Source organism: Miniopterus natalensis, chromosome 4 (genome assembly GCF_054644295.1).
Source record: "Miniopterus natalensis isolate mMinNat1 chromosome 4, mMinNat1.hap1, whole genome shotgun sequence".
In the NCBI taxonomy this organism is placed as follows: domain Eukaryota; kingdom Metazoa; phylum Chordata; class Mammalia; order Chiroptera; family Miniopteridae; genus Miniopterus; species Miniopterus natalensis.
The window spans coordinates 18,507,126-18,519,705 of NC_142084.1; the positions used below are offsets into that span (position 1 = coordinate 18,507,126).

General features: G+C 45.8%; 1 protein-coding gene across 1 annotated transcript in view; it reads left to right on the forward strand.

Moving 5' to 3' along the window:
- The window catches only part of KLHL3 (kelch like family member 3), a 99,617-nt gene that overhangs the window by 25,841 nt on the left and 61,196 nt on the right, over window positions 1–12,580 (forward strand). The window contains exons 3-4 of the mRNA XM_087815892.1: window positions 32–138; window positions 10,163–10,284. Coding sequence (XP_087672018.1) covers window positions 32–138; window positions 10,163–10,284 — 229 coding nt within the window. The remainder of the gene's footprint in view (window positions 1–31; window positions 139–10,162; window positions 10,285–12,580) is intronic.

Genomic DNA, 12,580 nt, shown 5'->3' on the forward strand with positions numbered 1-12,580 from the left:
CCCATCTTGTCCCCTCACTGGTGTTTTACAGTAAGCAGCTGTTGTGTGACGTGATGATTGTGGCAGAAGATGTTGAGATAGAAGCCCACCGTGTGGTCCTGGCAGCCTGCAGCCCCTACTTCTGTGCAATGTTCACAGGTATGGTAACGGGAAACAATAACCCACAGTTACGAGGCTGTAGCCTCCTCCTGGGAGAATATTGAGGGTGGTGGCATGAAGGGAGGGAGGAAAGAGAAGGCTGTGACACCATGAGGAGCTTCTGTGTGCCAGATACTGTGCTTTGCACCATGGAGGACTTGATGGAGCCGTAGTCTCAGCCAGGTTAGTTGGGCATGCAGCCCCTTGTCCCCCATGAGGCAAAGAGGTAGAATCCTGTAGTCCATTAGTTTTCAAACTTTGGCATGCATCATAATCATGTGGGGAGCTTGTGAAAAATAAACTTTTGGGTTCATCCCCGGGCCTTCCAATCTCTCATTTTGCAGATGGGGGACACTGAAGCGGAAAGAAGGGAAGAGACTTGTCCAAGGTTATACAGAGAATGAGTGGAACGTGGCCTCTTGATGGCTGGCCTCGTGCTCTACTGGTTGGCCCACATCTTGTCCTTCCCTAGCCCTTCCTTAGAGGGAGGCAGGGGTCATGGGCCTCCTCTAGCCTTTAGAGGAGTGTGGGAGAGGTGATAGTGGGGCCGGGGGTGGGGGAGAGTAAGACAGGAATATTCGCTATCGGTCATTCATTTTCAGCATCTCTGCCAACTTTCCAGGGAGTTCCTCTTCCCCGAGCATGCCAAATAGCCTTGCCCAACTATTTCCCATGCTTTACTTCTGAAACCGAATTCCTTGAAACCCATGGCTGACCTTCTGGCCTGCAGTATCTCACAGCACCTCCCCTGAACTAGGTATGAGCAGTGCTCTATGAATCGCTGCTGACTGAAGGCCAGCCGGGCTGGGTGAGACTGTGGACTGGATCAGATGTCCTTTCCGTGTGCTCGCCAAGTACCCTGTGCTTCCTCTGAGCGTGGTCACTGTCACTCTGCATTCTTGTCTGTTTCCTGGTGTCTGCAGTGCCCATACTCGGGCGTCTCATATGGTGGCTGCTCCTCTTGCAGTTTACAGCTCAGATGTCTCTGTGTCCTAGAGGTCTCCTCTGACCACCGTAGCCATAGTTCCCCATTAAGTCTCTTTTCTATCCCATAACTTGACTATATTTTTTTCATAACATTTATCACCATCTGAAAATCATGTTGGTTGGTTATTTGCATGTTTTTTATGCGTCTCTCCTCACTAGACTATAAGCTCCATGAAGTCAGGGATCTTGTTGGACTTGTTTGTTACTATATCCTGAAGTACTGATATACAATAGGACTTGTATTTTTTAAATGAATGAATGAAATATCTGTCACACTTGATTGTGAGCTTTGTGCACTTGAGGACCATGTCTTGTCACTGTTGAATGCTCAGTGCCTACCACAGGGCCTGGCATTTAGGACTCAGAAAGTAGAGGTGAAAAGCATGAACATAGGCTTGCTGAGAATGGGTGAGTGCAGGTACATTTTCGCTTGTATAGGCCCTTACTTTTTTCCTAAATACACAGCTTCAGCTGGGCAAGAGTGGTTCCTGTTGGGGAAGACTTGGCACTTAAGTTCTGAGAGTTCCTCACATGTGTGTCCGTCGTGGCTCATCCTGTGAAGGAGCCGGTCTCAGCTCAGAGCTGTATCTCTAAGTGCACCAAGCCACTCTTAGCGCACTTTGAACCTTAGGCGAGGAATTTCACAGTGCAGCCTGCAGAGCCAGATGATTTCGCTACCTGGACACTTGGAGCCGCATTCTTTTTGGAGTAATCTCAAACCACAGTAGTAATGTTTTAAATTTTTTCCCCTCTCCTTCTTCCATCTCTTTTTTAAAACACATTTCATTTTGTCTGCAATAAGTATTTAGCCAAAATTTTAATAAATATCTCTGTCAGACATTCTTCTCTGTGTGTGTGGTTTGGAAATTCCAGTGTTGTGATAAGAATCTGTTTGGACTTGGACTAGCTCTAATGTTGGCTCCGCTTTTTGCTAATGAATTTGCCTCTCGGGTAGTGGAAGCAAAATGAAGTGATTTTAGAAATGGAGAGGAAGATGCTTTGGGGGCAGATCTTCGATTCTAGTAATTGAAGGGAGGAAAGAATCAAGAGAAGAAAGCAATAGCCGTGGCTGGTGTGGCTCAGTTGGTCGGAGCGTCATCCCGTATACCAAAGGGTCGCAGGTTCAATTCCCGGTCGGGGCACATACACAGGTTGCAGGCTCGATCCCAGGTCAGGCGTGTGCAGGAGGCAAACAATCGATGCTTCACTCTCACGTCGATGTTCCTCTCTCTCCCTTTCCCTCTCCCTTCCTCTCTCTCTGAAATAAATGGAAGTGTGTCCTCTGGCGAGGATTTAAAAAACAAAAACAAAAAATGAGAGAGAGAAGAAAGCAATCTAACACGATGCCCAGTCAAAGCCTTTCATTGCATCTGTTTACCATCCATCCATCCATTCATCCATCCACCCACTAATCACATATGTTTACTGCAGAAAAAATTAGAAAATGTAGGCAAGCAAAAATAATTAAAAGTTACATGTACTACAACACCTAGATAAGATTATAATTTATATTCTTTCAGATTTTGTATTTATAAATATATACCTGTATTTATATGTATTTATAAATAGGTACAAAATATGCTTTTAGCATTAATGAGTTCATTTTATATATACACAGTTGAATAGCCTTTTTTGATGTGTGTACTTTAAAAAATTGCTGTTCATCTTCCTGAAATGTTCCGCTTCTCTGTCTGTTTGCCTGCCTAACTCCCGATCATCCTTCATTACCACGTAAGCATCATTTCCTCAGGAGGGCCTCCCACGATCCCCTTGGATTAGGTTAGATCCCTTTGCTTTATTCACGGTACCCTATGCTTCTCTTTAGTGTTATTACTTACCTCATTATTTCTTCAATATCTGACTTTCCACGTCAGTCATAAGCTTTATGAGGGTAAGAACTGTACCTTTTTAATTTACTGCTATGTCCTCAGTGCCTGGCATGGTCTTCTATATAGTAGGGGCTCAATGAAAATTTGCTTAATTGAACTTGACAGTATATTGTGAATATCTTTTCATGTCAATTAAATCACATCTACATCATAATTTTAATGGCTCCTTAAGATTCCATCATATGTATCCTAATTGAAAATGTATTTCCTTATTGGTTGGAAATTATAGTTCTTTCTGATGTTTTGCTGCTATAAATAATACCATAGTGGGCATCTTTTATCTTAATCTTTATTTACATTTCTGATTATTTCCTTGGACTAGATGCCAAGAATAAGAAATATTTGGTTAAAGGGCATGCACATTTAGAAGACTTGTGAGGCATGTGCTGCAACTCTACAGCTCTAGGGCAGTTGTACCAGCTCATGCTTCCATCAGCAACATATGAAATTTGTGGGGGGTTTTTGCTTTTGTTATTTAAAAATATATCTTTATTGATTTCAGAGAGAGGAAGGGAAAGGGAGAGAGAAACATCAGTGATGAGAGAGAGTCATTGATTGGCTGCCTCCTGCACCCCCCCTACTGGGGACTGAGCCCGCAACCTGGGCATGTGCCCTGACCTGGAATCAAACCACGGTCTCCTAGATCATAGGTCGATGCTCAACCGCTGAGCCACGCCAGCTGGGCTGAAATTTGTGTTATTTTTTGATGCCCCTTGGCTTTGCTTAAACCCTGGTAAACAGGTACAAAAAAAAAAAAAAAAAAAGTAACATTGCAAAATGTTGTTCTAATTATCAGGTTCAGCTTTAAGATGCATAAAATTAGTAATGAAAAGGCCCAGCTGACTCATGCAAAGTCCATTCCTGTCAGCATGTTTAAGGCCAGAAAGAAAACAAAATACATGTGACTTTCTTCTGACTTGACTGATGTGATTATAATCTTTCACTTAGGCTTAAAGTGTTTTTATTCTTTGTCCTCTGAGTTTATATTGCCCAAATGCCCTGTGGTGGTTCCAAATACCAGCTCTACTCCTTGACCCTGTCCTGCTCACAATAATTTTGAATAAATGTGAGACTGAGGTCTGAGTGCCCACAAGAGAGTGTCCAAAGGCAGCCAGCCTGTGGAAGGCCTGGGAAAGGCAGTCAGCCCAGTGGTCCCCACTCCTTTGGCATAGCGTGGTTGGAGAGGCCAGCAGTGCTGTGCTCTGCCCATCTTCCTGTGAGTATGGAACACGTAAGGTTCCCCTGCCCCAATCCATCTTCCCCACCTAGGACCTCTATCCCAGGGGAAGGTAATTTTCCCCTTTACAGGCCTACTCAGTATTTTTCTCTTTTGTCATGTCCTTTAGTATGGGTTCTGTGGACTATGGGTATTTGTACTCCACATAGGTCCCTACATGTCATCTAAATACTTTAAAAACAGCCCCATTTTATGGTGTTAAAGGAACTGAGATCTAAAGAATATGTAGGCTTAGGGTCTTGCCCCCCCCATCGTGGTGGCAAGACATTTGGGCTCCCATCCCACCCCTGGAGCGAGCTGTCCATCCTTCTGGTTCTAGATGCAGAGGCTGATTATAGGTTGTTTTTGGTTCTTAAAGAAGAGTTGCTGTCCAGTTTTTATTAGATGTAGGCCGATGTTTAGCTGGTGTCTTTGAACATGTGGTGAGTTGAAATAGGGAGGCGAGTCAGGAATGTGCTGGGGTAGGAGGCAAGGGGCTGGGGATTTGAGCGGACAGGGAGCCCCTGCAAAGCAGAGTGATGGAGGCCCAGCTCTCTGGCTCACCTCCCAGGCGGGCACGCATTCCATAGAGCCTCTGTTTCCACCCTTCCTTCACGCCAGACCCTGCCAGGCCCAGACCGTTGTCTGTGTTCTGACTGTTCACATGCCGTATTGATGCCTTTGAAGATCTTCACGGTAGCCCGGCCGGGTGCGGCTCAGCAGTTGAGCGTCGACCTGGGATCCAGGAGGTTGGGGTTCGATTCCCGGTCAGGACACATGCCTGGGTTGCGGGCTAGGCAGCCAATCAGTGACTCTCTCATCACTGATGTTTCTGTCTCTCTCTCTCCCCCTCCTTTCCTCTCTCTGAAATCAATAAAGATATGTTTTAAAAAAAAAAAAGTTTGCTTGTTACTTGTGGAGCACGTCATAGTTTACAGAGCTCCTGTGGATGTGAGGGTTGGCTCTCGAATCAGCCATCCTGGTGATGGGTGGGATTGATTTGAAGCATCTGTGTGGCTACACAGGCTTTTTCTTCCTGACTTGGTGCTCCATGTGCCACTAGCTGAGCAGAAAGACTTTTCCAAGTGGAGAAGTGATGAGCTCCAGGGAGGGTGGGTGATGCCCATCGCTGCAGCTCGGCCGAATCCTGCTGTCATAATTCACACTATCATTATCTCCTTTGGTTTCCACACAGCCTTGGGATGAAGGCAGGACAGAGAAGCCTTTATTTCATAGGAGACAGAGGTCAGCCTTTTGCCGTTAAGTGGCCCAGACCACTCACCTTCAGGAGGGTTGGCCGGGGTGCAGGGAGGTGGCAGGGTATTTCTTTTTCTCATGTGAGGTTAATGTGTGACATAGGCCTCAGCTCTAGCCAGATGAGTTGGCAACTCAGATATTAGGATTCAGACAGATGAGAATTAGGGGAAAGAAAGTTTAATAACGCCCATGAAGGATCATTTTGCAAAGGGGAAGGATCTTCTCTTTTCTTTCTACCCAGAATGTGAAACTGAATGGCAGCAGTAACATTCCAGTTAGGACCAGGGAAGAATTCTAGAACATGAGGACTCCTGATGCAGTTTTTCTTCCCTTTGACATACAACCTTGTGGGGGTGGTTGGTGGTTTAGCACTGGTTCTGCAGAGACCTGTCAGCCACTCTACCTTTCCTTTCTCACTCTTGAGGCTTCTTTTTGCTGAATAGTAGAGTGGGGTTCATAGTAATAACCTGGAAAAAGGGCCAGTGATTTTCTAGCCCTCCTGAGTCTCCTCTGATAGTGAAAGGTTTTCCTCCTGCTCCTCACCTCGCATCTCCTCCTCCTGCGCCCCTTTAACTGTCTTCCACCTAAAAAGAGCTCAGCTGTGCACATGTGCTTGTTAGGACCGAGAACCCTGATTTGTACACTTGTACCCGATAGAGGTGTGGGATTGCTTGCTCTCCTGGCCTATGGTTCTCGGGGACTTCTAGGTGCAAGACCCTAAGGTTGAGTGTGAGGCATTAAATAAGTTCAAGGCAGTCCCTTAGTTCACCGTCATCTTTCACCTCATTCACTACAGCAGCCTTCTAGTTGGTCAACCGGCCTTCTATTTTGTTCCTTCACCCCTAAACCAGTCTCTATTCTGTAGCTATTGTGATCTCTTTCCAAGTATAAATCTGATGAATCCCTCACCTGCTTAAAATCTGCCAGAGCTCCCCATTGCTCTCAGAGTGAAGTCTAAACTCCTTAGCAGGGCTCACAAGGCCCTCAGGTGCTCCAGACCCTGCCCACACCTCCAGCCTCGTCTCCCCATCCCTCCCTTCGCTTCAGCGCGTCTGCCGAGCTCAGCTTCTTATGGGCCCCGACCAGGTCATGTCCTTTCTTACCTCCGGACCTTTGCATACACCACTCTCTGCCTGGAATAACCTCCCCTCGTACTCACTTCTCTTCTGTGTAAGTAGGGTTCTCTCTCCAGATCGCATTTTAGATCAGTGGTTCTTAACCATCATGAGTCAATCTGATGAAAACAATGGACTCTCTCTACAAAAAGCAATTACGTGCTCCTGTGTGCTCATCATTTCGAATACAGTTCAGGGTACAGGAATCCCTGCTTAAGACCCTTCTAGGCTGAGCCCCCTTTTCTGGCATTTAACACACTGTAATTGCTGGTTTGCGTGTCTCTCTCCTCCTACTAAACTTAGCGCTCTGAGGGCAGGGCTGTGTTTTGCTCTGCCTCGTGTCCTCCGAGCCTAGCATATGCTTGGCACACGGGGTCTGTTGGACACAAGTTTATTGAATGAATGAGTGAGTGAGTGAGTGAGTGAGTGAGTGAATCAACAAATGTCTGCCCTTGAGTGGATCATGCTCTGTTTGGAGGACTAGGACATGCATGTTAACAGGTGACAAGCAGAAGGTGGAAGGGGCTAAAAAGATGTGCGGCCAACAGACATTTCCTGAAACTTCCGAGTCTGAGGCGGCTGGGCTGCGCCTCTGGGGAAAAGCCAGGAGAGGAAGCCTCTTGGGTTGACTTTGAAGATAGAAGTGCTTGCAGGGCTCATGTTCTGTTTCCTAGAAATACTCTGTTGAAGTAGTGGAGGGGAGCAAAGAAGCAAGGACCAAGCCTGCGATGGCTTCTGACCCGCAGGAAGTCCCGGAGTCCACGGAATTGTGAGACACCAGCAGAAAGCCTGTCTTCCTCCTCTCTTTCCTTGTTCCAACAAGCATTTTTAGGTGACCGTTATGTGCCACACACTTCGTTAGGTGTTGAGGATATCTTCAAAAATAAGCTTGACAAGATCCCATCCCTCTTGGTTCTTGCTTGCTAGGTATTAAGTACTAAGTTGTCCTCAGAATTTGGACCAAGGGCTTGTTTGGAATACGTTTATTAAGGCCATCAGTTAGGGTTAGGTTTAAATTATAGAGGGACTTATTAGAAATGACATGAGATCTAGAGTCAGGCCAAGATTCAGATCCTAGCCTCTGACTAGCTATGTGCATATACCTCTTGAAATGCTAATTCTATAATTTATAAAGTGGAGGTAATCTATCTCCTGAGGCTGTTACAAGGATTAAATGAATTAATGTGTATAAACCCTTAGCAGGGGGCCTCACACATAGTAGCCACTATTATTACTGCCCCTTTCAGGGGCTGTTTAAGCTGAAGTCTTAGTTTTTGCAGTAATTCTGTTGGTCCATAAGAGATAAGATTGGATTTTAGAAGTCTGTGACTTACACAGATCTCCAATTTCTTTAAGGGAACTTTCTTAGAAAATAAATATTATCTTTGAGGCCCTGGTTTTACTTTCTACATTTTTTTTGGGTTGCTTATTGAAGTTTTAAGTACTTAATGTAGAAAATCAGTAACTTCAGAATCACGTTAAAGAAGCAAAAAACAAAAAGTCTTGTAAGTTCCACCATCTAGAAAACAGTCTGGACATTTGAGGCTGATAAAAATGATTTGTCACCCCCCCGGAAATTCAGACTTTTGCCCATCTATATAGATATTTTCATACAATTTCAGTAATTTCCACTTGTTTACCTCAAAGTTACAAAGCCTTAACCTGATTCCCAAGCACAAATTTCAGAGAGAGTAAAAATCAGGCCAGGCTCTGATTTCACACTGGCACTTGGGCGTCTGAATCGCTTGGTTCCTGCAGTCAGGTTGCTCTTTTTTGTTTTTTTTCTCCTAAGCCTTTACAACATAATTGCCAACTGGACTCTGATTTCCTTGCGGGTATGTTTTTGTTTGTGTGTTTTGGAGCAAATGAGAGAGATTGTGAGAGTCTATCTGTGCGTAGAGAAATCCGTCATCTTTCCTGTTTCCTCTTTGCCCCTTCATCCTGCTTTGGGGCGAGTGGCCTTTTGACTGGCTTCCAGAGCCATCAGAGAGGAGAGAGAACAAAGTGAAGGGTCCCTGGTCTGCCTGATCTAGCAGTGAAGGGAGCAGGCGGGTTTGGAATGGTTTTCCCCTCTCCTCCCTGTTCCAGAGTCATTCATATTAGCCCTCTGACGGGGCGGGAGCTGTGCACTGGCGGAGGAATCATGTGCAGCCCTGTGGGCTGGAGGTGGGCGTCTGCGCCCACGTGCTGCACTGTACTTGTTGTCTTCGCTCTAGGGTACAAATTCCAGAGAGAAAACAACCTCCCAGGCTGTGTTTTCACGCTCACACGAGGGCTTCTGAACCCCTGTTTCTTGCAGTCAGGTTGCCCTTTATTTCAGTCTACAAAGACACATGTCTTCCCCCTTTCCCTTCTGAAACCAGCAGGCCTTGTTGGCTGAGCCCGGCTCTAGGCGGACCTTTTCTCTGCGTAGAGAGGGTTTGCTGAAGTTAAGGGCCTCAGGACCGTGCAGACGTGGTGCTGCTGCTGCGCTAGATCCCAGGCCTGTGTCCTCTCTCTCATGGATCATTACCAGGCCTCCCAGCTGTCCTCCCTGCCTCTGATCCAGCTTCACGCATACATCCCAAATTTCACTCAAAAACATCCACCTGTTGATGTAATTCCCTTCTTTAAACCCTCCCAATGGTGCTACTCTTAGTATAAAATCCAAATTCATTTGCATGGCTCGCAGGGTTCTGTACGTCACAAATCCTGGCCCCTGCTGCCTCTTAGCTTCCTTCCTTCCTCACTGTTACCCTAGGTACCGGCCACACCAGCCTCTCAGCTCCCAATATTTGTCCTTTTGGCACGTTCCTCTCTTTACTCTTATGGTTGCTGCACCCAGCTCATCTTTCCTCATTCTCGCTACCTGTCGCACACTATTCTCTAATACCCAGCTCAAAAGTGACCTACTTGGATGCCTTCCTGGATTCCCCGGGCAAGGTTCCTTGCTCTACTTTCCGCATTCTTGGTTACAAGTGTAGGCTCTGCAGCCAGAATCCTTGGTTTCAAACCCAGCCAGGCCCCTTCCTAGATTTGCCTCAGTTTCTTTATCTGTAAAATGGGATTAATATTAATAAACCTCATAGGTTGTTCTGAAGATTAAAAAGTGCCTAAAACAATGCTTGGCCATAGTTAGCAATTAATGTTACTTTTTATTGTCGTTATCATGGTTACTTTGTGATATATACTTCTACTAGCTCTTACCACCTCCGTTTATAAATATTTTTATAAATCGGCCCTACTAGACTAGACCATGTGCTTTTTGAGGGCAGGTGCATATCTTTTTCACTTTTTCTGGCTGCCTGTGTAGAAGTTTATAGTAAATGTCGGTTGAATAAGTTATTGTACACAGATTTGCCTTCAGAATGGAAATGGGCATCAGATAGAGTGGGGAGTGCTTAAAGTCGGGTTTATGGATGACCATAGACCTAGAGTTGATGTGACCCGATGTCAGCTGGAGACCTTCCAGAGTGCAGCCAGTGCTTTTATGTTATCCAGACGAAGCAGGAGGCCATGTGAAAGTTAAGCATACTGTAGGTGCCAGGTTCATGTCCATTTTGTTTTGTTTTGAACTGTAGGTGACATGTCTGAGAGTAAAGCCAAGAAGATTGAAATCAAGGACGTGGACGGCCGGACACTGAGTAAGCTGATTGACTATATCTACACGGCCGAAATTGAGGTGACCGAGGAGAACGTTCAGGTAAACTGAGACCCAGCCAATAGCTCAGTGTGTTGCACACTCCGGGCCCACCATTTTATAGCGTCCCTTCATTTAACCCTCACGACAACTTAGTTGGTAACTGTAGGAAACCAAAGTTCCAAAGAGGTCAGGCGATTTGCCCTGGGCCGCAGCGCTAGTAGGTGGATGACCGACCCTCACACTGTGCCTGCCTGACCACAGCACCCACACTCCTCCCCACTAGGCCATCAGACCTTGGAGTGAGCTGGGGCCCCGAGCAGAAAGTCTTTCACTCATGTTGGTTCACACTCTCGGTGAAGGAAGAACTAAAAGCCTGGGTGACTGCTTCTCCCCAGTCACCATCTCATCTCAGGGATTTTGAGTATTGGATCGCGAGGCTGTTAAAGACGTTTTCCTGTTTCAGTATCAGTCTGTTGAATGCCTCTGCGCGCCTGGAGGTGCCAAGCACCAGGCCCGAGTCGCGGCGGGGTGCGGGCTGTGATAGGTGGTGTCTGTGCTTCTTCCCCCTTCCACTGCCCTGCCATCTGGAGCCTTGAAAAAATGAGTCAGCGAAGATGCTGCTTCACCTGAAGGCACGTCCTTACTGTGAGGATGCGAGGCCTCAGTCGGGCAGATGGCTGCAGGCGTGGCCCACTCTGTAACCCTCCAAATCGCCGCTCAACAGGGACACAGGATACACTATTTCTTGTCATTAAGGATCTTACTCCTTATTTAAAGTGCTGGAGATTTCATGTGATATGCAGGATTTTTCTTTTCTTTATTTAAAAGCATAATTCCGCATAATTTATTGTGACACAGACGCCTCTCTAGTGACCAGAATACCTGCGACCCTTACCCAGGATGCACCTCCTTTTCCAGGATTGAGGTGTTTGAGGCAGAATTGATAGTCATTTATTCGTTCAGTTCAGCCCAAGTGCTTGAGTGCCTTTTATATGCCATGCACTTTGTTGGACAGTGTGGGCAACAGTGAGCAGTGCCAATTCCATTGCCTGCTCTCATGGAGTTGTGGTCTAGGGGTGAAGACAGGCGCTCATCAAGTAAGCTCACAGCAGTAGTTATGCACACATTGTGGTTAAGTCCTTCAAAGGAAAGGAACATGGCACACAATGAGAAAGTGTGTCAAGGGGACTCAGTTTAGGTGGAAGAGGGGACCTGCAAGGGCTCTTTCAGGAGATGAGATTTAACCTGAGGCCTGGAAATGAGCGGGAGTTAGCTGGGTGGTGAAGGGTACTCATAAGTGGGGAGGAGGGACTGAGGCACACTGCATTTGGGCCTGCAGAGCCTGCCCCACGATGGAGCCTGCCTTTGTCTCCGGTCCCTGGACAGACTTGGGTTGTATAGTGATCTGGTCTAATCCTCCCCCCCCCCCTTTTTAAATGAGGTGTATTTTATACACAGTAAAATGCACGGCTTTTCTATTTTGTTTCTGGTCTTTCCCATTCAGAGTGGAGTGGACAATGCAATGGTTACATCCTAGGTCTAGCAGCAGAGTTTAAACAGCTGAATGACTTTGGGTAGGAACAGTAAGTGCAAATAATTCAGTATAAAATGAGTATAGGGCATGTATGGAAAACTTTTTTAAAAAAATGGATGATAGTTATATCAAATTACCACCACATTTTAATTCATTTAGGTACTTGATGTAAATAGTGAGATTTACAAAACGTATGGAATTCCATTCTTTGCAACTCTAATGAGGAATGCTAGCTAGATGTGAACCTAAAAATGTGTAGGGGGTAAATAATTTTTAAAGCCCTTACCTTAGGGTGTATCAGTAACTAATTAATCATATGGCACGGTAGGCCCCCAAAGATGTCCACATCCTAATCCCCGGAATCCGTTAGGTTAAATGTCAGAGAGCTTAATACTGCAGATAGAATTCATGTTGCTGGTCGGTCGAACATTTGATGGGGAGATTACCTTGAATTATCTAGGTGGGCCCAATGTCATAGCAAGTGCTCTTTAAAGTGGAAGAGGGAGGCAGAATAAGAAGAACCAGAGAGATGTAACCTGGGAAGAACTTACGAGATGTTTGTGGCTTTGAAAAAAGGGGGGCCACGAACCAAGGAATGTGGTGGCCTCTAGAAGCTTGAAAAGCAAGGAAACATTCTCCCTCAGAGCTTTCAGAAGGAACTCAGCCCTGCTGACACCTTGATTTTAGCCTAGTGAGGCTCATTTGGGATGTCTTACTTCTAGAACTGTAAGAAAATAAATTTGTGTTGTTTTAAGCCACTAAAACAAAACAAAAACAAAACCCCAAAAACAGTACTTGTAGGGGAGGTTGTAGAATTGTTAT